The sequence below is a fragment of the Oncorhynchus masou genome, unplaced genomic scaffold, assembly GCF_036934945.1.
Source record: "Oncorhynchus masou masou isolate Uvic2021 unplaced genomic scaffold, UVic_Omas_1.1 unplaced_scaffold_2___fragment_4___debris, whole genome shotgun sequence".
NCBI classification, from domain to species: Eukaryota; Metazoa; Chordata; class Actinopteri; order Salmoniformes; family Salmonidae; genus Oncorhynchus; species Oncorhynchus masou.
In genome coordinates, this window is record NW_027016543.1 from 398,182 (window position 1) to 422,313 (window position 24,132).

The window sequence follows — 24,132 nt, forward strand, 5'->3', positions numbered from 1 at the left end:
CATTAATCAAAGTGCAATGTTCAATTTCTAATCTGTTTAACTAATTGTCGCGGTTCCTTATCAAAGAGATCTCTAATTTACAAAACTCAACGCAGAAGTATTCAAATTTTCACGTTTCCCACTCAAAAGAGCCGTTGGTTTCGATACACAACCACATGGACAGTTTTAACCCTTTGAGCTATCTCTTCTCGGGTTGATCACGCCGTCACTTCAAAAGTGGCATGACAGAATATGCAAAGAAAGACACAGGGTTGTTATAATAGGTCTTACTCCAGTGGACAGCATATTTCACCTGAGGTGTTCTCAACTGGACAAGCTGGGAGAAGGAGCTCTATCCCATCTGTCTGTCTCAGCACAAGAGCTTTACTGATTTGGATTTACAGGAGAATACTACCTTGGATTAACTAATTTCGAATTATGGAAGGACTCACCCTGGCTATATTTTCTGTGCTTCTGGTGGATTTGTGCTCTGTGGTTGGAGCGGAGAATATCCCTGGGAACCGTGAGGCTTTCTTCCACAGAAGTAGTGGCGGTCACAGGGACCATGTTCATCACTCCATCAGGTTCCCACTCTACATGATGCAGCTCTACCGGATTCTGCTGGAGGGAGACACATTCAGGGCGCCGCCATCTGTCAGCGCCGCCCCGACCAAGAGTGAGGACATCTCCCGTCTTCACGATTCTGACTCTGTACTCAGTCTGGTAGCCAAAAGTGAGTATCTTTATTTTGCAACACTTTTTAAGCACCAATTCAATTGGGCACACTAATTAAACGCAATGTAATGATGTAACTATTAGTTCATTATAATAATCGATTTCACTCTCAGTTACATTTATTCAATAAAGAGTGATTTTTAGGCTACTATAGCGCGTTTTGATTACTTTGTGCCTATGTGCTTCGCAATTTTTTTTAGCATGGGAACCTTGTACAATGCGTATTGTGAAGAGCCTCTAGGCTATGGCACTTTAGCGCGTACTAGACCCAGGCTGTTAGAAGTGTGTCAGGAACGGAGCAATACACAATGCGACAGTAACAACATTCTACTTTGTTAACTGCTCATTGCATGTCAAAAGATGGCGTGTGAAAGCTGTCTGTGGGCAACAATAAAATAATTGACTCTATCTGTGATTGATTTAATGAATGGGACAGTCTGATAGTCACAGAGGTGAGAGACATGCTTGCACACTTTCATAATCTGTGTCTGCTGTCTGCTTTGCTCAAATATTTTCTATGTTATCTCTCCAGGTTGTCACCAGAGCGGTGGGAGGTGGTCTGTCACCTTTGATGCGTCCTCCATCTCTGCAAGTGACAACATCAAGCGCTCCGAGCTGCGGATCCGCCTGCCTACCTTCTCTGCCTCTGAGCATGTCACTGTGGACTTGTACCACTCCCAGAGTGGCCGCTGCTCCAGCCCGCCATGCCCAGAGAGCCTCTTCCTGGGATGCCTGAGGGCAGAGCCCAGCTCCCTGACCGCCACATCCAACTGGAGGGTGTTCAACGTCACCACCCTGCTCCGCTACTACTGGCTGCACCAGGGAGGCTCTGCACCTGGCCATGAAGAGGGAAGGGCAGAGAGAGAGAAGGGTCTGGAGAGTGTCCTGCACCCCACAGCCGACCGGGTCATGATGGTGGTCTTCTCCAAGCACCAGACAAAGAAGAGGGCCCCCACCCTCATCCGCACCGCTGAACATTCCAAGTACGTCACTCTGGACCGGGAGCGAGCTGGAGCTGGCCCTGCTGTCAGCGTAGAGGGAGGAAAGGGAGCCCGGCGCAGGAAGAGGCACCGGCTTCACCAGAGAGCAGGAGTGGCTGGGGTGGCCTCTGGCGTGGCCCAAACGGAGGAGAGGAAGGGCCCGCTGTGCAAGAAGGTAGACATGTGGGTGGACTTTGACCAGATAGGCTGGAGCGAGTGGATTCTTTACCCCAAGCGCTATAACGCCTACCGCTGTGAGGGCAGCTGCCCTACCCCAGTGGACGAGACCGTCACCCCCACCAACCATGCTTACATGCAGGTAAGACTACCAACATTACATTATCACTGCTGAAAATGTACATGTTTGAAATAGATTTAAAATAGTGCCATTGATTTGTTTCCTATTACAATATTGTATGATTTCCTGTTTGTGTGTGAGTTCACTTGTACTAACATGTCTTTTTCTTCTCTTTCCAGAGTCTACTGAAGCTTCACCGCTCAGACCGGGTCCCGTGCCCGTCCTGTGTGCCCACCCGCCTGGCCCCTCTGTCCATGTTGTATTACGAAAACAGCGAGGTGCTGATGCAGCACTTTCAGGGCATGGTGGTGGACGAGTGTGGCTGCCACTGATCAGCGTGTCTGCCAACATGAGCACCCCATAGGCACTTTCCTTCCCAGAGAACAACACTCTGTACCAGTTTCTGCTTGACCTTACAGGCCTCACAAAGACAGTTGAGGTGCAAATGTGTGTGCTCACTCTGTGAGTGTAGCCTCAAAGTTCAGGTCTATTCTAGTAGGGCAGCTGCTGCCTTCAGCCATGCTAAACTATATGGATGTGATGGACACTGAAGCAGACTCTGAACACAAGCACTGAAAAGGATCAAGTGAATCACTCGAAAGGATTTTAAACTGAGATCTCCTGACTGCATACATGTATTATGTATAAGGACTCATGATTGAGACAATAGCAGATACAAGGACAATTGTCATTGTCAATGCTGACCCCTAGAGCGCTTTAATTCCACTGTGAGACTTGGTAATCATATGGTTTTAAAAAAAGAGTACATATTCATGCGAGAAGTATTATTTCATAAAGGACTAAATATCTGTAAAATGTCACATGATCCTTTTGTTTAATAAATCCTCAATTTATTTCAGTCTGCATCTATGGTTTTCACAGGGCTTGTATTTTTTAACAATATGGGATATTTTTGAAAGTTGCATACTCTTATCTTATTTAATAGTAACACAAAAGGATAGTAAAAAGTATGTTTGTCTTTTATTAGTTCCTCTGGAGAAAAATAATTCTGCAAAATGTAGCCCTAGTTTTACAATCAACAACGTATTACACGAATACAACTTAACAAAGAACCAGACAAAGAACAAGCCTGAGAATGGTATGCTTACAAAATGCTACTGGAGAAGACTCAAACATATCATTCAAATGCTTTATCTTTAAGACAGGATAATAACTAACAATTAGTAAATAATATTAAATCAATAGAGAGATTGTATGTACATCTTTTCTCTTCCTGAGCGATTAGAATTATGACTGCACATAATAATGCAGCACTTCAAAAATGCAGTCTTCATTCATTTCAGTATGCTGTGCTGTTTCCAAAAAGACATGAGTTTAAACATGAGTCCCTCTTTCATTGTCATCCTCAAGGCTGCAGATCCAGCAGATCCATCAAATGGCTAAATGTCCATTTCAAATTGAGCATCCTCCCCTGCAAAACAAGATGGAAGCAAAAACATGATGAAAAGACTCATCACAAATGACACAAGATCTCATACATCTTTGAGCACACACACACTCACACCTACCTGTAGACTCTTACATGCGCTGTTGTCCGCTGGGGATTGATGTTGTTGGGGGGTCTGTTTGGGGCGGGCTGTGTCAGTCGTAGTGTTGTTTGAGAGGGGTTTGGTTACCCCTGGAATATCGGGAAGACAGGAAGGGGTGCATGTCAGAGGGGAGGTTTGACACTCCAGGAGGAACTTCCGGTCGTAGATAATTTGTGTACCTGAGTGGGTTTGGTGGAGGTCGATCAACAGTGAGAGAGATCACAAACAGGGTTCTGTGTTTCACGTCATGGCAGCAGTGTACCTGTGAATGTGTTACTGATAAACAAGGTGCTAATTAAGCATACATAACATTGCATTACATTTTTTGAAGAAAATGTCTGAAGGGTACATGTTGACACAGATTATAGGCCTACATTATCATTGGTCTATGCCTACTCATGAGGTGATGAAGAAGATCCGAACATAATGTTAAATTAGGCCTATTAATATAATAATGATTATTCTTATAATAACATTAGTGTATTTACTATTATTATGATTGAGTTTCACATACCTCAGATTAAATCAAATTGTATTTGTCACATGCGCCGAATACAACACCTTACCGTTAAATGCTTACTTACAAGCCCTTAACTAAAACTGCAGTTTTGTGAAAAAAGAGTTAAGAAAATATTAAATCAAGTAAAAAATATATAAAAAATTAAAAAAACAATAAAATTACAATAATGACGCTTTATGCTCCGGTACCGATTGCCGTGCGGTAGCAGAGAGAACAGTCTAGGACTTGGGTGACTAGAGTCTTTGAACATTTTTTGGGCCTTCCTCTGACACCACATAGTATATACTGTAGGTCCTGGATGGCAGGAAGCTTGGCCCCAGTGATGGACTAGGCTGTACGCACTACCCTCTGTAGCGCCTTATGGTCTGATGCCGAGCAGTTGCCATACCAGGCAGTGATGCAACCGGTCAGGATGCTCTCGATAGTGCAGCTGTAGAACTTTTTGAGGATCTGGGGACCCATGCCAAATCTGTTCAGTCCCCTGAGGGGGAAAAGGCTTTGTCGTGCCCTCTTCATGACTTTCTTGGTGTGTTTGGACCATGATAGTTTGTTGGTGGTGGACACCACGGAAATTGAAACTCTCGACCTGCTCCACTACAGCCCCGTTGATGTGAATGGGGGCGTGTTTTTTTCCTGTAGTCCACAATCGTTGTGGCAACCTCATGATGGGTATAAGGAAAATTAGAGTATCATGCAGTAGCCTAAACCTATTACATTATATTACACTGTTACATTGAACTGGGTGAATAGAAAATGAATGACAGTCATCCAATATGCTGTAAATGAAATACGGCCATGCTCATGAAGAACAGAAATTGTCCTCCCTCATCTTAAACAGCACCACTGCTTTATACTGTACACATGCCCATAGAGTTACATTTCCAAATGTACAACAATTTACATTTGATTCTCAAACACATCAAAGTGTGTAAGACAACACATCAGTTGTGTTCACATCTTTCTTTATTCATTTCTGTAAATGGTTGGAGTTGGTGTACATGGTAGATCATCTACACCAGGGATCATCAACTAGGATACAGCTGCGGACCAATTTCTTCTTGAGCGGATGGTCAAGGAGCCAGAACATATAAAAAAATTATTTGTAGACCGCAAATTGACCGCAAGAAGCCCAAACAGATATAACATTTGATTAAAACATAATAATTTCAAACCTTGCTTATATTTCTATATGGTCACAGATACAGTACCAGTCAAACGTTTGGACACAACTACTCATTCCAGGGTTTTTCTTTATTTGTACTATTATTATACAATGTAGAAAATAGTACAAATAAAGAAAAACCCTTGAATGAGTAGGTGTCCAAACGTTTGACTGGTACTGTATCTCTATTATGTGTGGGAATACTTTGGAACATATTTGCAAAATTAAAATCACTTGGAGCTGAATTGCTGGTGTTTTTACACGTTTATGTCCAACAAAAAAAATCAACGTGTTTGGGCTCAGAAAACTGTGTGTGTGGGGGGGGGGGGGGCAAATAAAATCACTTGCAGGCCACAAGTTGGGGAACCCTGATCCATACATATCTTCGTGTCAGAATGAATCTGATTGAAACAAAGGTTTGTATACATATTCATGTTTTTCCCCCTCTCTCCATGACAATAAAAAATAAAAGTAAACAAGTTGAAATACCCACAAAGCCTAAACAGTCCCCATGATGTGGGCGTTTGCCTATAGTCTAGTTAATATGCTTAAAGAACATCTATAACAACTCTATAAGGGTGCATAGCATTCTAATTCAATATATTTTGTAATATATTTTCATAAAAACATTTTCTGTGCATGTGTGCAGTTGCATTCCTTAGTAGAGAGTAATATGATATTGCGTTAATATTGTCATGTATCCATTCTAAGGAGTATAGGTGATCTCTATTCTTTGCAACAGTTAACAGTTAACCCTCCCATCAACCTCTTGAACACAGCCAGCACACACACACAGGTGGAGTCTACAGTTCTCACAGTGCAAAGTGTTGTGGACCGGCTCAGTTTGATATTGGAAATTATTTAAAAAATCAAAAACCTCTAAGCCAACACACAGTTACCCTTAATCTGAGACTCATCAAACATGCTGAACATCAATTTTAAATAAATTTCAGACTGTGGTCTCTATATGTCATCCATATCTGTTCTCAGTGTCTTGTTGTGGAAAATCTGATTGATACATTGATTAACTTATCCATTGCTGATTGAGAGTTTCACTTGTATTCATCATCAGCCTATTCAGACCCAAAGCAGCAATCATCAAGTCAATCATCTCCACTGCTGTTTAAACAGAAAAATGACCTGGAGAGTGGAGGCTCACCTGTAACCCATTACATCTCTCTCTCTCTCTCACACACACACACACACACACACACACACACACACACACACACACACACACACACACACACACACACACACACACACACACACACACACACACACACACACACACACACACACACACACACACACACACACACACAGAGGGACAGCTGGGATCCTGCTAGAACTGAAACCTGAGTTGAATAAGAGTGAACGATAAGTTATATGTGATATATGTGGCATAACAGATGAGGTTTCAATGTGCACTGATTGGCAGGTCTGTGATGTGTTACTAATCTATTCACTCAGTCATTCATGTGACAAAAAAAAGAATTGTACTATGAAGCAAAGATCAATTATATAAATAATGATAGTAAAATGCCTTGGAGCACCTTAAATGAAATTTTGGGCAAAACTGCGAACTCGACAACATCATTCATTGAATCAGATGGCTCATGCATCACAAAAGCCACTGATATCGCCAACTACTTTAATGATTTTTTCATTGGCAAGATTAGCAAACTTAAGCCTGACATGCCAAAAACTAATTCTGAACCTACACATCCATGCATAACTGAACAAGCATTGTAATTTTGAATTCCATAAAGTGAATGTGGAAGAGGTGAAAACATTATTTTTGTCTATCAACAATGACAAGCTACCTGGGTCTGACAAAATTGGATGGAGAATTACTGAGGATGATAGTGGACGACATTGCTACTCCAATTTTCCATCTCTTCAATCTAAGCAAACAAAAAAGTGAAAAAAAAGTCATTCCGCTACCCAAGAATAGCAAAGCACCCTTTAATGGCTCAAATAGCTGACCAATCAGCCTATTACCGACCTTTGTAAACTTTTGAAAAAAATAGTGTTCGACCAGATACAATGCTATTTCACAGTAACAACAGATTTTCAGCATGCATATAGAGAAGGGCATAAGGGCATTCAACATGTACGACACTTACACAAATGTCGCTATCAACAAGGCAGGTCCTACAGGCTACAGTTTTGTCGCACCTGGACTACTGTCCAGTCGTGTGGTCAGGTGCCACAAAGAGGGACATGCCACCAGAGGCAGAACAGACTATGGGAGGTGAACAGTACTACATAGTGTCAGTCCTACATGGAACTCTATTCTACAAGTAACTCGTGCATGCAGTAAAATCTGATTTAAAAAAATGAAAACTGGAACCGCAGGGACTGTGAAGAGACACACACACATAACATATGCACTATACACACATGTACACATTGATTTTGTGTTGAAGATATGTGGTAGTACAGTAGTGGCCTGAGGGCACACACTTGTTGAGAAATATGTTGTGAAATGTAATGTAATAATATTAATTGTATATAACTGCCTTCATTTTGCTGGACTCCAGGAAGAGTAGCTGCTACCTTGGCAGCAGCTAATGGGGATCCATAATAAATAGAAATACCAAATTCAGTGTATTTTTTTACTCCAGCTACAGTGGTTATGATACATATTATATTTGTCTCAGTAAATGAGTGCTACCACGAGAAATTCATTCCCAAGATGCAATAGATGAAGTTAGCATATCCTGGATAATATCTGCTACGTTAAGTGCTGGACCAAACCATTTTCTGATTCAGAGGGGTTGGGTTAAATGCGGAAGACACATTTCAATTGAATGCATTCAGTTGTACAACTGACTTGGTATCCCCCTTTCCTTTTCCTTTCCCATTTCCTAAAGTATTCCCCTTTTCCCCCATACAACCGTTATGTAGTCTGTGATACCTCTTTACGACACCAGGTGGGAGTGCCACCACACTAATACATCAACATCAATGCAACTAAGGAGACGCCGTTGTTGAATGACATTGGTGAATACATTGAAAGGATCACATTTGTGAGGGGAAAACCATTTGCATACAGTCTTGTACCTTTTGTATACATGCAATAGAGAGAAATGCTGTTAATGCTACCATAATGTGCATATACAGAACACCCACCCAACCACCATACGCATACTGTATATACAGTACCAGTCAAAGGTTTGGACACACCGACTCATTCAATGGTTTATCTTTATTTTTTTATTTCTCTTTATTGTAGAATAATAGACTATGAAATAACACTTTGGAATAAACTATGAAATAACACTTTGGAATTATGTAGTAACCAAAAAATAAAAGTAGCCACCCTTTGACTTGATGACAGCTTTGCACACCCATGGCATTCTCTGAACCAGTTTCATGAGGTAGTCACCTGGAATGCATTTCAATTAACAAGTGCACCTTGTTAAAAGTTAATTTGTGAAATGTCTTTCCTTCTTAATGCATTTGAGCCAATCCGTTGTGTTGTGACAAGATAGGGGTGGTATACAGAAGATAGCCCTATTTGGTAAAAGACCAAGTCCATATTATGGCAAGAACAGGTCAAATAAGCAAAGAGAAACGACAGTCCATTGTTACTTTAAGACATGAAGGTCAGTCAATACGGAAAATCTCAAGAACTTCAAGTGCAGTCGCAAAAACCATCAAGCGCTATGATGAATCTGGCTCTCAAGAGGACCGCCAGAGGAAAGGAAGATCCAGAGTTACCTCTGCTGCAGAGGACATGTTCATTAGAGTTACCAGCCTCAGAAATTGCAGCCCAAATAAATGCTTCACAGAATTCAAGTAACAGACACATCTCAACATCTACTGTTCAGAGGAGACTGCGTGAATCAGGCCTTTATGGTCGAAATGCTGCAAAGAAACCACTACTAAAAGGGAACGAATAAGAAGAAGATACTTGCTTGGGCCAAGAAACACGAGCAATGGACATTAGACCGATGGAAATCTGTCCTTTGGTCTGATTAGTCTAAATTTGAGATTTTTGGTTCCAACCGTCATGTTTTTGTTAGAAGCAGAGTAGGTTAATGGATGATCTCCGCGTGTGTAGTTCCCACCATGAAGCATGGAGGAGGAGGTGTGATGGTGCTTTGCTGGCGACACTGTCTGAGATTGATTTAGAATTCGAAGCACACTTAACCAGCATTCTGCAGCAATATGCCATCCCATCTGGTTACCGTTAGTGGGACTATAATTTTTTTTTTTTTACAGAACAAGGACCCAGCACACCTCCAGGCTGTGTAAGGGTTATTTGACCAAGAAGGAGAGGGATGTAGTGCTGCATCAGATTACCTGGCCTCCACAATCAGCTGAACTCAACCCAATTGAGATGGTTTGGGTTGAGTTGGACCGCAGTGTGAAGGAAAACCAGCCAACAAGTGCTCAGCATATGTGGGAACTCCTTCAAGACTGTTGGAAAAGCATTCCAGGTGAAGCAGGTTGAGAGAATGTCAAGAGTGTGCAAAGCTTTCATCAAGGCAAAGGGTGGCTACTTTGAAGAATGTAAAATCAAAAATATATTTTTATTTGTTGAACACTTTGGTTACTACATGATTCTATATGTGTTATTTTATTTCATAGTTTTGATGTCTTCACTATTATTCTACAATGTAAAAACTAGTACAAATAAAGAAAAGCCCTTGAATGAGTAGGCGTGTTCAAAATGACTGGCACACACACACACACACACACACACACACACACACACACACACACACACACACACACACACACACACACACACACACACACACACACACACACACACACACACACATATATATATATGCACACACACACACACACACACACACACACACACACACAGTATACTGTATATACAGTTGAAGTCGGAAGTTTACATACACCTTAGACAAATACAATTAAACTCAGTTTTTCACAATTCCTGACATTTAATCCTATCAAAATACCCTGTCTTAGGTCAGTTAGGATCACCACTTTATTTTAAGAATGTGAAATGTCAGAATATTAGTAGAGAGAAGGATTTATTTCAGGTTTAATTTCTTTCATCATATTCCCAGTGGGTCAGAAGTTTACATACACTCAATTAGTATTTGGTAGCATTGCCTTTACATTTTTTTACTTGGGTCAAATGTTTCGGGTAGCCTTCCACTAGCTTCCCACAATAAGTTGGGTGAATTTTGGCCCATTCCTCCTGACAGAGCTGGTGTAACTGAGTCAGGTGTGTCGGCCTCCTTGCTCACACATGCTTTTTTAGTTCTGCCCACATATTTTCTATAAGATTGCGGTCAGGGCTTTGTGATGGCCACTTCAATACCTTGACTTTGGTGTCCTTAACTTCTCTAGGGTAAGGGGCAGCATTCTGAATTTTGGATGAAAAGCATGCCCAAATTAAACTGCCTGCTACTCGGGCCCAGAAGATATGATATGCATATAGATGTGGATAGAAAACACTCTAGAGTTTCCAAAACTGTCAAAATAGTGTCTGTGAGTATAACAGAACTGATTTGGCAGGCAAAAACCTGAGAAAAATCCATTCAGGAAGTAGTTTTTTGTTTGTTGGTTTTCTAGTTTTCTATTCAATGCCATTACAGTATCCATTGACTTAGGACTTGCAGTTCCTATGCCTTCCTCTAGATGTCAACAGTCTTTAGAAATGGTTTCAGGCTTGTATTCTGAAAAATGAGGGAGTAAGAACAGTCTGAATGAGTGGACCCTGCCGTGTCACAGAGCTTTTTCATGCGCGTACCAGAGAGAGTGCCTTTCTTGTTTACCTTTTATATTGACAACGTTATTGTCCGGTTGAAATATTATCGATTATTTCGGCTAAAAACAAGCAACCAGAGGATTGAATATAAACATCGTTTGACATGTTTCTATGAACTTTACGGATTCAATTTGGATTTTTTTGTCTACCTGTTTTGACTGCATTTGAGCCTGTGAATTACTGAAGAAAACGTGCGAACAAAACTGAGGTTTTTGGATATAAAGAGACTTTATCGAACAAAAGGAACATTTATTGAGTAAATGAATGTCTTCTGAGTGCAACCATATGAAGGTCATCAAAGGTAAGGGATTAATTTTATCTCTATTTCTGACTCGTGTAACTCTTCTACTTGGCTGGTTACTGTTTGTAATGATTTGTCTGCTGGGCTATGTTCTCAAATAATTGTAAGGTATGCTTTCGCTGAAAAGCATTTTAAAAATCTGACACTGTGGTTGGATTCACAAGAAGTTAATCTTTAAACCTATGTAAAATATGTTTTATTTTCTGAATTTTTATAATGAGTATTTCTGTATTTGAATTTGGCACTCTGCAATCTCACCGGGTGTTGGCCAGGTGGGATGCACATACCCTAGAGAGGTTAAGCCATTTTGCCACAACTTTGGAAGTGTGCTTGGGGTCATTGTCCATTTGGAAGACCCATTTGCGGCCAAGCTTTAACTTCCTGACTGATGTCTTGAGATGTTGCTTCAATGTATCCACATACTTATCCTTCCTCATGAAGCCATCTATTTTGTGAAGTGCACCAGTCCCTCCTGCAGCAAAAAGCACCCCCACAACATGATGCTGCCACCCCCTTGCTTCACGGTTGGGATGGTGTTCTTAGGCTACAAGCCTCCCCCTTTTTCCTCCAAACATAACAATGGTCTGTTCTATGTTTGTTTCATCAGACCAGAGGACATTTCTCCAAAAAGTACGATCTTTGTCCCCATGTGCTGTTGCAAACCATAGTCTGTTTTGGAGCAGAAGCGTCTTCCTTGCTGAGCAGCTTTTCAGGTTATGTTGATATAGGACTCGTTTTACTGTGGATATAGATACTTTTGTACCTGTTTCCTCCAGCATATTCACAAGGTCCTTTGCTGTTGTTCTGGGATTGATTTGCACTTTTTGCGCCAAAGTACGTTCATCTCTAGCAGACAGAACGCGTCTACTTCCTGAGCGGTATGACGGCTGCGTGATTCCATGGTGTTTCTACTTGCGTACTATTGTTTGTACAAATGGACATGTTAAATTCAGATGTTTGGAAATTGCTCCCAAGGATGAACCAGACTTGTGGAGGTCGACAATTTGTTTTCTGAGGTTTTGGCTGATTTCTTTCAATTTTCCCATGATGTCAAGCAAAGAGGCATTGAGTTTGAAGGTAGGCCTTGAAATACATCTACAGGTACACCTCCAATTGACTCAAATGACGTTAATTAGCCTATCAGAAGCTTCTAAATCTTCTGGAATTTTCGAAGCTGTTTAAAGGCACAGTCAACTTAGTGTATGTACATTTCTGTCCCACTGGAATTGTGATACAGTGAATTATAAGTGAAATAATCTACAAGAAATGTGTGGAGTGGTTGAAAAACAAGTTAATGATTCCAACTTAAGTGTATGTTAACTTCATACTTCAACTGTATATATCCCTCTGTGTTCTCCTTGTCGGATATTATTGCTGTGGCAGATACCAAAGTACATCATCTGAGCCTGACCTGGCTTCTCATAATCACTAGGGCACAATAGATCAATTACTGTATGTGCATGTGTGTATTAGTGATATGTGCGAGTGTGTATAATGGTTATGTGTGTGTTTGTATGTATGCATGTATGAGGTGTGTGAAAGTTCACAGTACAAGGTACATGGGCTCAGGGGTCAGTGTTAAGTTGGGCGGTCACAGTGCTAACTGTCAGTATGTCCTTACTTGATTAGCTACGCCAGTCTCTAGAATCTAATCCAAACTTCCACATATACCTCCATCTCGTTCCCATAAATATGATTATCCACACTGTTCATTCTGCCCCTATCTTCTTCACCCCCTAAAACCGAAAGCGCAATCTAATGTGAACCATAAAAGAACAAAGCCATGAGGTGCTACAGCCAAAGCAAACAGAGAGGATGAGAGAAAAAGAGAGAGAGAGAGAGCAAAGGTTGAAGCTGATAGGCTAGGGACATAAGTTGGAGCTACAGGAGTTGATGGAGAGGAGTGTGGTGTCAACGTATCAGAGGCGAGGGTGGTATGAGGGGAAGGGCACATCATGCTACTGTAAATCAGGGATGTGTTGGGTAAGAATCGTAGAGTCCACTGGCTGCCACACAATGCTATCAATCAACTAACCATATCTGAAGAAGAAAAACTTTGTCTGAGTAAAACAGGGGGAGAAAGTGATTCCCTATCAAAGTTAGACAACATGGAACTGGGGTTGACAACACTAAAGAAACACAAGAAGCGCATTCACAAAGGAAAGACGGCACAAGCAGACAGACGCTCACGAGCAGGGGAGAACAGTGGTTTTCTCATTCCCACACTGAGCACGCCGTGACATCACAGGAGCACCGACCAACCAGGACAATTCTCAGTGCCTGAAGCGAGAGAACACGAGCAGTAAAGGTACACACACAGACACACATCCACAAAGCATAGAGAATATATCACATAGAATAACAGGGAAATAGGGTCCAAGTAAATGAAGCATTGGTAGGCTCAGCATTGGCTTCGCTGTATCGTACGAATCAGTTGTGGGGAAAAAATACTTCACTTTTTTGACTGTAGTGTTACCAGACTCAACTTGCTTACTTACACAAACCACTCCCTTTTGGGGGAAAAGGTATCCTTAAACTCACCCCTGACCCAGTCCTGGGTCGGCCGTGTACCTTGTACCCCTTCAGTTTGTAGATAATGACAGTTCAAAGGTCATGCACCATCAGTCAATCATGCGGTTACAGTTGACAGGAAGCACTTTTTAGTTGCATTTTTTTGGGGGGTGGATTTTGTCATGTTTTTCATAGAAAAAAAAATCATGCTCTACTCTAGTTTAGTATCTTTTTCTTAAAAAAAACTGTTACAAAACTACAAGTAGATCTCTGTCTCTTTTCCTCTTGCTGTGGAACTCCAGGGTCGTTCTGCAGATGATTTTGTGTTTGTATTTGTTGTTTGCAGATCTTAGTCTTTCTATCAGTCTTCATTCCCTCTTCTTCTCCTCTCAATCTTTTCCTCATTTCCCTCTGTTACCTGACTTTGTGTTTGTGGAGGATAGTTTGGCAGTGGATGTCGTGTCCTAGGGGACAGGAAAAAAAACAGAATTCAGTAAAAAGGGAATTGTTTTTAACTACTACAATCTCGTCACATTTAAAGAGATGGACAGAGGTATCCAGAAAAGATGATGAAGTAACAAGTAACTGATGAAATAAAAAATGAATAACACCTGAAGATAACAAGTGATGTATTCTCATTCAGAAGTGGTGGAATATTATGTACACATACATGCTCTAATGAGAGCTGTCCGACAAAGAATCTTTCATCTTTCACTTTGTAGCATTATTTCAAAAGAGTAGTGTGAAGGGGTTGTCATTTACATTAGCCAGTTTAACTTCAACCCTCTCTGGTTGACCTGGGTCTGATAGACACTTCTAAAAGCATCTATCCAAGCACTGGAATATATACATGAGAGCTTATGTGTTCCGTACCTTGAGGACTGGGTATGTGTGTTTCAGTGATTTACTCTCCGCAGACTGGTGCGCTTCACTGACTGAGCACCCTTCCTCACATCCACCCCCACCTACAGTACAGCAGGGAGGTGGGGGAGCAGGGTCGGAAAAAATACACAGAGGAGTTAACACTGATCTATGTGATGTGTATTTGCAAGCATGTGTGTTTCTGTATGTATGTTTGTATGTGTCTATTTGTGAGTGTGTGAGTGTGCAGAAGAAGACAAACCAACATTTCTAGCGATGACTTTTCCATGTTCGTCCACAAACTGCTCCTCAGCCAGAAACTCAACAGCACAGTCCTCTTTATCAACATTAATCTGTGTCAAAACATCAGGATATAACACATTAAATTACCAAATGACATTAGGACACAGGTTTACAAACCACGCAACACAACTTTATCCTATTAACCCTATTTCAGGTCATGATGTAGCATAACATCATAAAAATATTGATGGTTGGAATTTTGATGATTGAAACCAAATTAAAAGATTGTCCTATCTATCGCAGGCATGGAGAGGAAGTCCCTCCTCCAGGCACAGGAAGCAGCAGGTGGTCAGTCGGCGTGACAACCTGACCTGGCCCCGCCTCCACTCATGCTCCCAGGCCCCGCCTCCTGATGAAAGTAGCCCAGCCCCTTGTCAAAGGGCTGCGTGCCAAACAGTTGCCTGCACAGCATGCCCCATGTCACACACCGGCGTTAAGATAGCCTCCTGGGCTTCGCGTGACCCTGGTAACAATATCAGCGTCTCCACACTCTGCCGGGGCAGCCTGGGTGTCTGCAACCCCGCCCAGCCATGCAGGGAGTCCTTGTCGGGTAGGTATGGCTGGAATGCACTTCCTCCCAACACCCTGAGAGAGAGGGGGAGACAGGGACAGAGAGACGGAGTGGACAGAGGAGCAGAGTCAGAGTGACAGAGACAGAGGTGCGAGTAGGAAAGAGAACAAGACAGACAGACAAAATACACAAAAAAATAATGCCATAATGTATTCATGGAATTGAGTATTGAGTATGGATTCAGTACACACATAGAGAGCAGGACTGTCTGACTAGACCAGTCTGAACCCCTGACTGAGTCTCACCTGTTGTCTCCGTTGTGCTCCATGGTTCGGCTCAGTCCTGACATCTCACACAGCTGGGCATAGACCTGCTGTCCTGAAACAACAGAAAGCCCTTCCTCTGAACTCTGCCCTACTCCTCCTCCTCCAGTCACACTGCTGCCCGCCACTGATGCTGCTACCTCCACCCTCCTGCCCTCCGACCTCTGACCTCCCAGCTGGCCATTCAGGTTGACCTTTGGCACCGCACCACTGGCCCTCACCCTGTCCCTGTCTGCTGGCTCCTGCCGCACCTCTTCTACCTCCCCTTCCTCTTCCTCCTCCAGCCCCATGATGGAGCCACTGGCCCAGCTTGCCCCACTGCTGGGGCGCCCCAGGCTGAAGGGAAGGGTTAGGGTGGCCCCCTCTGAGTCATCAGCCCGGCTGCTGCCATCCAGGGATGAGTCCTCCACTGTGACCAGGGAGGGGCTGACCCCCGAGGGCCACACCTGCACGTCAGACATTTCCATCAGGATGTCTTCTTCGGTGGTGGCGATTGGGGCACACTCCAGGCTGGAGACCTCCTGCCAGTAGGGCTCAGCACCCAGTGGAGATGGCAGGCTGTACTGCAAGGAGGCCGGGGAGAGCAGCTCCTCCTGCACCAGCCCGTAACCTGGGAGGGAGGCGAGATAAAGAGAGAGGGAGACTAACACAACGCAGGCACAGGGATGGGGGTGTTAGGGGAGGGGAGAGGCGGATTAGACAGGGATGGGGGAGTAGTGGGTCTGTTTCTCTGCCCTATAGGAAACAGTGGGGCTCAGTCCTGTGTCACAATATGCTGGGTAAGAGAAAGTGACTAGATTTGTTTTCACTACTTCCAGTTCTAAGGAGACACACACACTCACTGGCACCTTCTTGGAATCAGAAGTAGTGAAAAAAAATGTCTCACGTTCCATGAAAAACAGTGATTTTGCAGACCACTGATCTAGTGATATGTCAGTGGTTCTAATGGAGGCTACATGGAAGGAAGCAGTTTTACAGTATTGGGACATGTGACAGGATTTTCACCCTGAGAGCAGCAGGTGTTATATAGGGAATACAGGCTTAGACATGGAGTCTTATTTATTGTCTGTCCATTGTCTGTGGGAAAGGGGTGAAGTGGTAGGTTTTCTTAATAAGTAAGAATGTGGAATGGCAGTTGAAACTGTCATCCAAGATATTAAGAGAGAGCAGGTGAGTGGGGTGTTTGGGGTATGTTGGGTTGGCACGATAATCAATACTACCAAATTATCACGATACGCATGTTCAATGATACCTGTGATATTGAATTTAATTGTGTCCATGTTTATTCCAATATAATTTTTATTGTTCTCAATTAGTTATTAGCAACAACATTTAGATTTAAACACATCCACCTTCCTGATAGGCTCCAATTTCTATTATCGTGATAAAAACATTTTATTGTGATACTATAATCATTGAGATTCAAATTCCATTATCGTTCCAAACCTAATCACAAGTGAGAAGGTCAGGAAGCTGCTGGGAAAATGACGTTACTTGCACTTGCACTCACCTTCACACACACATATGCATAAGTGCACACACACACAGGCACACATACGTCTGTCTGTCTGTCTGTCTGTCTGTCTGTCTGTCTGTCTGTCTGTCTGTCTGTCTGTCTGTCTGTCTGTCTGTCTGTCTGTCTGCCTGTCTGTCTGTCTGCCTGTCTGTCTGTCTGTCTGTCTGTCTGTCTGTCTGTCTGTCTGTCTGTCTGCCTGCCTGTCCTGTCTGTCTGTCTGTCTGTCTGTCTGTCTGTCTGTCTGTCTGTCTGTCTGTCTGTCTGTCTGTCTGTCTGTCTGTCTGTCTGCCTGTCTGCCTGTCTGCCTGCCTGCCTGCCTGCCTGCCTGCCTGTCATCATGGTTGTCTTTCTCTGTTCTGTCCATCTTAAAAGGTTTCAGATTCTACAGTCTGATGGTAATGAGTATGATGTAATGTGGTACTAAGGTGGAGAAGGAACTGAAGTGTTCATGGACACTGGACTAATAAATTAAGTCTGGCTTGATTTCTGTGGTGATGCCTACGGAGAATAGTTTAACTGTAAAAGTGCGTTAGTGTATGTGAGCGTGCATGTGTGTTTTTGGGATGCTATAGTGATGATGCAGTACAGAGACAGTAGAGGTGAGGATGAAGAGGGGTAGAGGTGTTCTGAACTAAATGGATGTTGAATGATGATGGTTTATCTGGATTAGTCCTTACTGTACCTCCCAATTTAAAGACAAAAGTGTAAAAATAACATTACAACACTTAGTGAAGCACAACAACTCCACATCGATTGTCAATCTACAAACACACAAATACAATGCACAGCACTGTCCACCTATGAACAACACACAGAGACACATGAAAACACACACACAGTTCACAGGTCACACATTAGCTGGCACATAACATTCTAACAATGTATCTGTAACATTACAACAACATTGTCTTAATGACAAAGCTGTCATGTCACAGCTACGTTATGTTTTAGAACATTAAGTGCTGTTCGGTCAACTTTGGGTTACAGCCTAGCATTAAACCAACACCATAGAATTCACAGAAACCCCACTGAGATTTAGGCAGTTAATACAGCATTTAAAACAAGTTTGAAAAAAAGCAGAGAAACAAGAAAAAGTAAAATACACATAAGGATATAGTCATGCAGAAAGCATGCCATGCAAATACACAGTTCTTATTGCAAAACAGCAAACCTTTATTTTGATACCCCTCCACCCCACAACACATCAACACTGACCCTCCCAGACTTATAGCAACACACCTTTCCCTGATGCGAGCCACAGAGAGAGGTACAGTGAGTTAGGCAGCATGCACATGCAGAGACACAGAGCTACATCGAGAGAGGAGGACAGCGTCCCCGCTTGACTGAACAATAAGATGACAGGAGAGAGGAGAGGCCCAGAGGTCAATATGAGGTCAGAGGTCGGAGAGGAAGAGCTTTGAGGAGGAGGAAGAGGAGGGCGGCAGATATGACATGTCACAGACACAGAGAGAACGAGGGACAGACTTAGGAGCGACAGAGGGGAGTAACAAAGGAACAAGGTATGGAGGCCCAGAGCACACAAACTGTGTGCAAACTGTGTACTAGTGCCACTTATTGTTCACCCCCCCCCACACACACACGCATATCCGACTCATCCATATACTAGACTAAAACATAAACACACAGAGGTAAAATGTATATTTTAGTCTTTCCTAATTAACTCAATGTGTAGAACTGTCATTTCAAATGATATACAGTATGTTTTCAAGTTGTGTTTATTTGAGGTTTTATCCTATGATGTCATGTGAGAACCATCATGTTCAGGCCTAAAGCATGAGGTGTCAGAACAGTGAAACTGGAATGACGGCTGTCACCAAAATGCAATAAGGAAATGCTCACATTACATGCTCACATATCACTGGGTTATGGTGGAAATCGCACCCTTCCTCAGACGTGACTCAAAATCCTTTGAGAATCACCAGAAGAAATCAACCATGCAGCCCACTTACCCCTTCTGAAAAATGGGTGCCTTATAACTCGTGGCTTGTAGACTACAGGTGGACGACCTGTGTCCGTGATCTCTTGTGGAGCAACAGAGATAAGGTTCAATCTGTGTTACCCGTACACTTGGGAAGAGTATTGGTCTTCTCATTGATCTTGTTTTCACCATTGACATTACTAGGGGCAAGTATGGTCTATTCATACTACTGATCACATTGGTGGAATGTGTGTGTGTGTGTGTGAGCGCAACTGTATGTGTATGTGTGTGTGTGTGTGTGTGTGTGTGTGTGTGTGTGTGTGTGCACATCTCTGTGCATGTGTCTCTTACCATTGATAACACTGGGGGAGAGCAGGGTGGAGTCGCTGTTGGCCAGTCTGCAGGCCCCATCCTCTGAGGCCCCGGCCTCTGCCTGTGGCTGGCTCTCCACTGAACTCACAATGTCTGAACGGTCAATGTTTTTGAGAGCCCCATACACACTCTCCACTGACAGAGCAAAAGAGGAAGTAAAGGAGAGGGCAGAAAATTGGGAAAGGAATGAAGAGAGTTGTGCTGGGGGACTGTAGTAAGACAGACAGACAGACAGACAGACAGACAGACAGACAGACAGACAGACAGACAGACAGACAGACAGACAGACGGACAGAGACTCACTCTTGGCCCTCTTGCCCTCGCGGCCGGCCCACAGGTTGAGTAGGGCTGAACTCTGGTCCAGGAGGGAGTTAGGATTCTCCACCCTGATTCTGTTAATGTCATCCACACCAAAATGCAGCTCCCGCGCCAACTCTGCGAGGAAGAATAAATAATTAGGTCAATCAAATACGTATGTAAGTTTATCTTACCACATATAGTAGACTGTATACAGTATCACCCGTGTAGAGGAGCACTGACCTGCCCAGCTCAAGCCCAGCTGTTCAGATATGAGGGAGATCTTGAGCTCTGTCCTCTCCATGGCATTCACTATAAAAAAATGACAACTTCAGAAACAGAACAGTCTCAGAGCTAAATATACTTTACAACTGTGCCTGACTCAGAACATCTACTGCAAATGAAATACTCAATCCCGACTTTACAACTGAACACTGTAAACTGTATAAACAGTATAGAACAACAACTAACATTTTTACACCATTTTCCATGTTACTCATTAATTAAAGGAGACCAAACTAACCACCAAAATACCCAAAAGATCGAACCCATTAAAATCAGTTGCTTTTAAAAAACATAATAGCAAACTTACCTTGACACATTACCCACAGAGTATAGTGTTTTTGCCCATACGATCCATGTGTTTTAGCAGACTATAGGCAGGGTAGGTTAGCGGTAGGTAGAGTATTGGAGGCATTCATTCAGACACCAGTCCATTCTGTTAGCGTAACATAACCATGAGGAACTAAGGTGCAAGTTAGCAGCGCTGTGCTTCACCATGTAACCAATGAGCACTCCTTCCTTTCTCTGCTCATCTACCATGGGCCAATCAGAGGGCTCCTCTGTCTGGCTCCACTGTGTGGAACCACCCATTCCCAGCGCTAAGATAAATGCTAAATATCCGCCATGCTAACAGGACTGGCAGTGGAGCGACCAGCCCCAGGGGCATGCAAACCATAACAGGTCATTCAGTACTAATGTTACCAGAACACGGGAAGGGTTCTAGTTTTCAATGGAGCTGTTTGTATGTAGGTATTAGCTAATCTTTGGTACATAATCAATATAGCACCATCATCACACTGCTGTGTATTACGGGGCGTAGTAGTGCAGTGCATCCAAGGCTCATGCGTGAACGAAATAGAGAGAGAAGTAGACTGGGAAGCAGGGAAGAAGGGGTGCAACATTCAGGCCCTGTCTCCTCCTGTATAGTGGGGAGAGGGCTTCTGGACAGGCATGGTATGACTTACCGAGACCGGGCTCGTTCAGCATGCTGTAGCGCTCCCTCAGGGCCAGTGGGGTCAGAGTTCGCCTGCGCTCCTCACTCCCCACAACCTGGATCACACACAAGGGACACAGTCACAAAGCACACACACATCAGTGACTAGATATGGCTTCTATCGCTGAAATACAAGCAACTTCTCCCAAAGTTGTATAATGATATGTTTGAATGTGGTTTATTGTATCTATGCTGCTTTTGTGACTATTACTTTGTACTGTACTATCTTAGTGGAAATAAAACTGATTTTGAGATAACAAAAATGCTTAAAATAGCACTGGGATGATAGCAGGACATCTAAATATTTGGTTGATCTTTGCTTTTAAAACCTTTTAAAAGTCTGTATTTCAGATCTTTATTTCAGGTCTTTTTTAAGCCTTCAAAGCTCAACTGATCATTCATCAGCTGAGGAAGGTGCAGACAGAGCTCCGTGAGAGGTATTGCAACATAATTTGTTATGACTGAGAATCAATCAATCAACAGAAACATTAAAGAACCAATCAATCAACAGCAACAATAAAGCAAAAAAACACCCCATTCAAAATGTCAATTCAATTAATGACTGTAATGATATCTGCTAATGTAGAACAGAAATAATATATTTTTGTATTGGCAAGGTTGAGAGGGGTTGTGAGTGTGTAATGTTGGTAGTGGAGTGTGGTTTAGAAGGGATAAAAGGGGTTGCATGTGAGTCGTTTAGTGGGTGTATGAGAGACTGTGTGTACCTTGACACAGGGTGGCATGGTGATGTTGAGGTTACACAGCACATGCTGGGAGTCCTCATACTTGGTAGACGTCCGTAGGAAAGAAAGGAACCCAGATGCCTCCTTATTGCTGTCTCTAACCTGATAGATACACAGAGACAGAGAAAGTGAGAGTGAGAGTGAGAGAGAGAGAGAGAGAGAGAGAGAGAGAGACAGAGCGAGAGAAGCAGGAAAACCAGAAGAGGTAGATTCGAGGAGGAGAGACAAGAGAGCATGACAGAGGTAAGAGGAGCAGATATGAAGGATAAAGAAGAGGATGGGCAAGAGGTTAGGGTGAAAAAGAATTGAAAAAAGAGAGGGGGAAGAAGAACAGAGCCAAGGAGGGAATTAGACAACCTGCAGTGTAGTGGGTCTGTCGAGCAGAAACACAGCGGGGAAGGGATGGAAGCAGTCCATAGGCAGGCGAGAGAGAGAGATTTACCTGCACATTTACCCGGGCGTCTGTCAGATCAGACAGTAACAGAGACCGTGAGAGAGAGAAAGAGAGACAGTGAGACAGACATACAGACAGGCAGGCCACAAGATTGGCAGGCAGGCAAGAAGGTGAAAGAGCTAAAGGACGGGCACACAGTTACAGCTAGGTAGAGTCGGTAGGTACACCACAGTGGAGAATACATCACAACACACTCGTCTGAGAATGACTGAGACGGAAGCGCACGTCACACTCAAAGCCACACAGAAAGACAGATTTATTGGTAGACAAACACATGGCCGCACACGCAGACACATACCACAGACACACAAATAGAGAGGAACACAGACAGCCACACAGATAGAGGGACAGGGTGTATGTGATAGAAATGTGTTGGTTGGAACTCAACACAGTTAAACAAGGAGAGATAGATAGATTTGAAACAGTTGGAGAGATGGAGTGATAGAGATGGGAAAAGGTACACAATGATTGTAATAAACGTATAAAAAGATAAAGAGATAGATGGACGGGACAGATGTACACACAGACATGTAGATTGGATCAAAAGACTGTCGACCGACCAACTGTTGATTCAACACAAAACCTGTCTGACTAACATGTTAAATGCATAAACAGACAGTTTGACAGACTGACATGTCCTGGAAGGAATAAAACAGACTGACTGACAGAAGGATATTTCAATTAAATTGACTGGATCACAATTCCTATGCGAAAACATAGAGAATGAGTAGGAGACGGACCTTGACCGAGACAGGCAGTCTGTTGTCTCTGAAGGCTTGGAAGCTGAAGCTACGTGGCTGCTGAGTGGCCTTCCTCACAGGCACCAGGTTCCCAGAGCACTCCAGGTGCAGCGGCATGCCCTCCATCACCTTAGGGGGGCGACGGAGAGTCAAGGGAGAAAAATCCTCCATTGCCTTCAATGGATTATTTACACAAATGTCTGAGTTATGTGAATTTAAATGTAGTAGAACCTACTGACACACACTAAAACCCTTTCCCCTGATCCCTGCCCCTTGCCCCTTGCTGACCTCTATATCCCTGCTCCGTGCCCCTTGCTGACCTCTATATCCCTGCTCCGTGCCACCTCGCTGAAGTTCTCATGCAGCTCCAGGGTTTTGTCCATTTTGTCATCGGTCATGCAGTAGCAGCGTAGGCGGCCCTCGCGCGCCTCGTTCATTTTTGCGAATATCACAAACTTGGCCATGTAGGGCACTGCCATCAGCTCCCGGTACAGCAGGTTGGCGAAGGTCACCGCCTCGGCCGTGCGAGGGCAGTCTGCCAGCCAGAACCTGGGCAGAGGATGAGAGGAGAGATGACGCACAGAGAAGGGTGAGGGATAGTCGTTAGAGAGAGTGTGTGTTGTGTTAAAGAGTAAAGGTAATGGAAAGTCAGGTGTTCCATATCGTCAGTGGATGGAACTATATATGGTTTGGCACAGGATGAGGTTACATCTGTCTGTATGCATTGGGTAAATAGTATAAGGGTGTTCTGCTTCATACATTTTGTATAACCTCTAAAGGAGAGTGCATGGCTGACTGTTGTGAGTGTGAATTAGGACACACCTTGCGGAGACGTTGGTGGTGAAGTTGGCGCAGTTGTTGGCGTACATCAGCTTGGTGGTGCCAGTTATATCCTCCCATTGGGCAGGTGCTGTTCCACCTGGGAGACAAAGGACTGTTTCATCTCTCTCTTTTTATACACCTCCACTTACTCATTCCCTCTCTTTCCCCT

The 24,132-nt window shown here is 43.3% G+C and overlaps 2 protein-coding genes and 1 long non-coding RNA gene across 6 annotated transcripts in view; 1 reads left to right on the forward strand and 2 right to left on the reverse strand.

Annotated features, from left to right (window-relative positions):
• The first annotated feature begins 417 nt into the window (after positions 1-417).
• Positions 418-2,380, forward strand: ndr1 (nodal-related 1). Its single transcript, XM_064964587.1, has 3 exons — positions 418-712; positions 1,247-2,013; positions 2,172-2,380. Exons 1-3 carry the CDS (start codon positions 418-420, stop codon positions 2,322-2,324), a joined length of 1,215 nt encoding a protein of 404 aa, XP_064820659.1. The 3' UTR covers positions 2,325-2,380.
• A 569-nt stretch (positions 2,381-2,949) lies between these two features.
• LOC135538686 (uncharacterized) lies at positions 2,950-5,306 on the reverse strand. Its single transcript, XR_010455468.1, has 3 exons — positions 3,722-5,306; positions 3,522-3,631; positions 2,950-3,424 (listed from the first exon to the last, which is right to left on the reverse strand). It is a non-coding gene; the product is annotated as an uncharacterized LOC135538686 (long non-coding RNA).
• Positions 5,307-7,161: 1,855 nt separating this feature from the next.
• LOC135538694 (ankyrin-1-like) overlaps positions 7,162-24,132 on the reverse strand; it is a 41,857-nt gene continuing 24,886 nt past the window's right edge. For 3 of the 4 annotated variants that reach the window (XM_064964596.1, XM_064964595.1, XM_064964594.1), the window contains 13 exons: positions 23,964-24,060; positions 23,462-23,690; positions 23,142-23,270; positions 21,930-22,049; positions 21,176-21,260; positions 20,172-20,240; positions 19,935-20,066; positions 19,611-19,766; positions 15,787-16,414; positions 15,399-15,555; positions 14,934-15,020; positions 14,680-14,771; positions 7,162-14,270 (listed from right to left, as the gene is read on the reverse strand). In XM_064964596.1, coding sequence (XP_064820668.1) covers positions 14,703-14,771; positions 14,934-15,020; positions 15,399-15,555; positions 15,787-16,414; positions 19,611-19,766; positions 19,935-20,066; positions 20,172-20,240; positions 21,176-21,260; positions 21,930-22,049; positions 23,142-23,270; positions 23,462-23,690; positions 23,964-24,060 — 1,958 coding nt within the window. In that variant the 3' untranslated portion in view covers positions 7,162-14,270; positions 14,680-14,702. Of the gene's footprint in view, positions 14,271-14,679; positions 14,772-14,933; positions 15,021-15,398; positions 15,556-15,786; positions 16,415-19,290; positions 19,363-19,610; positions 19,767-19,934; positions 20,067-20,171; positions 20,241-21,175; positions 21,261-21,929; positions 22,050-23,141; positions 23,271-23,461; positions 23,691-23,963; positions 24,061-24,132 lie in introns of all 4 variants that reach the window. The other variant, XM_064964597.1, reaches the window with a different exon arrangement.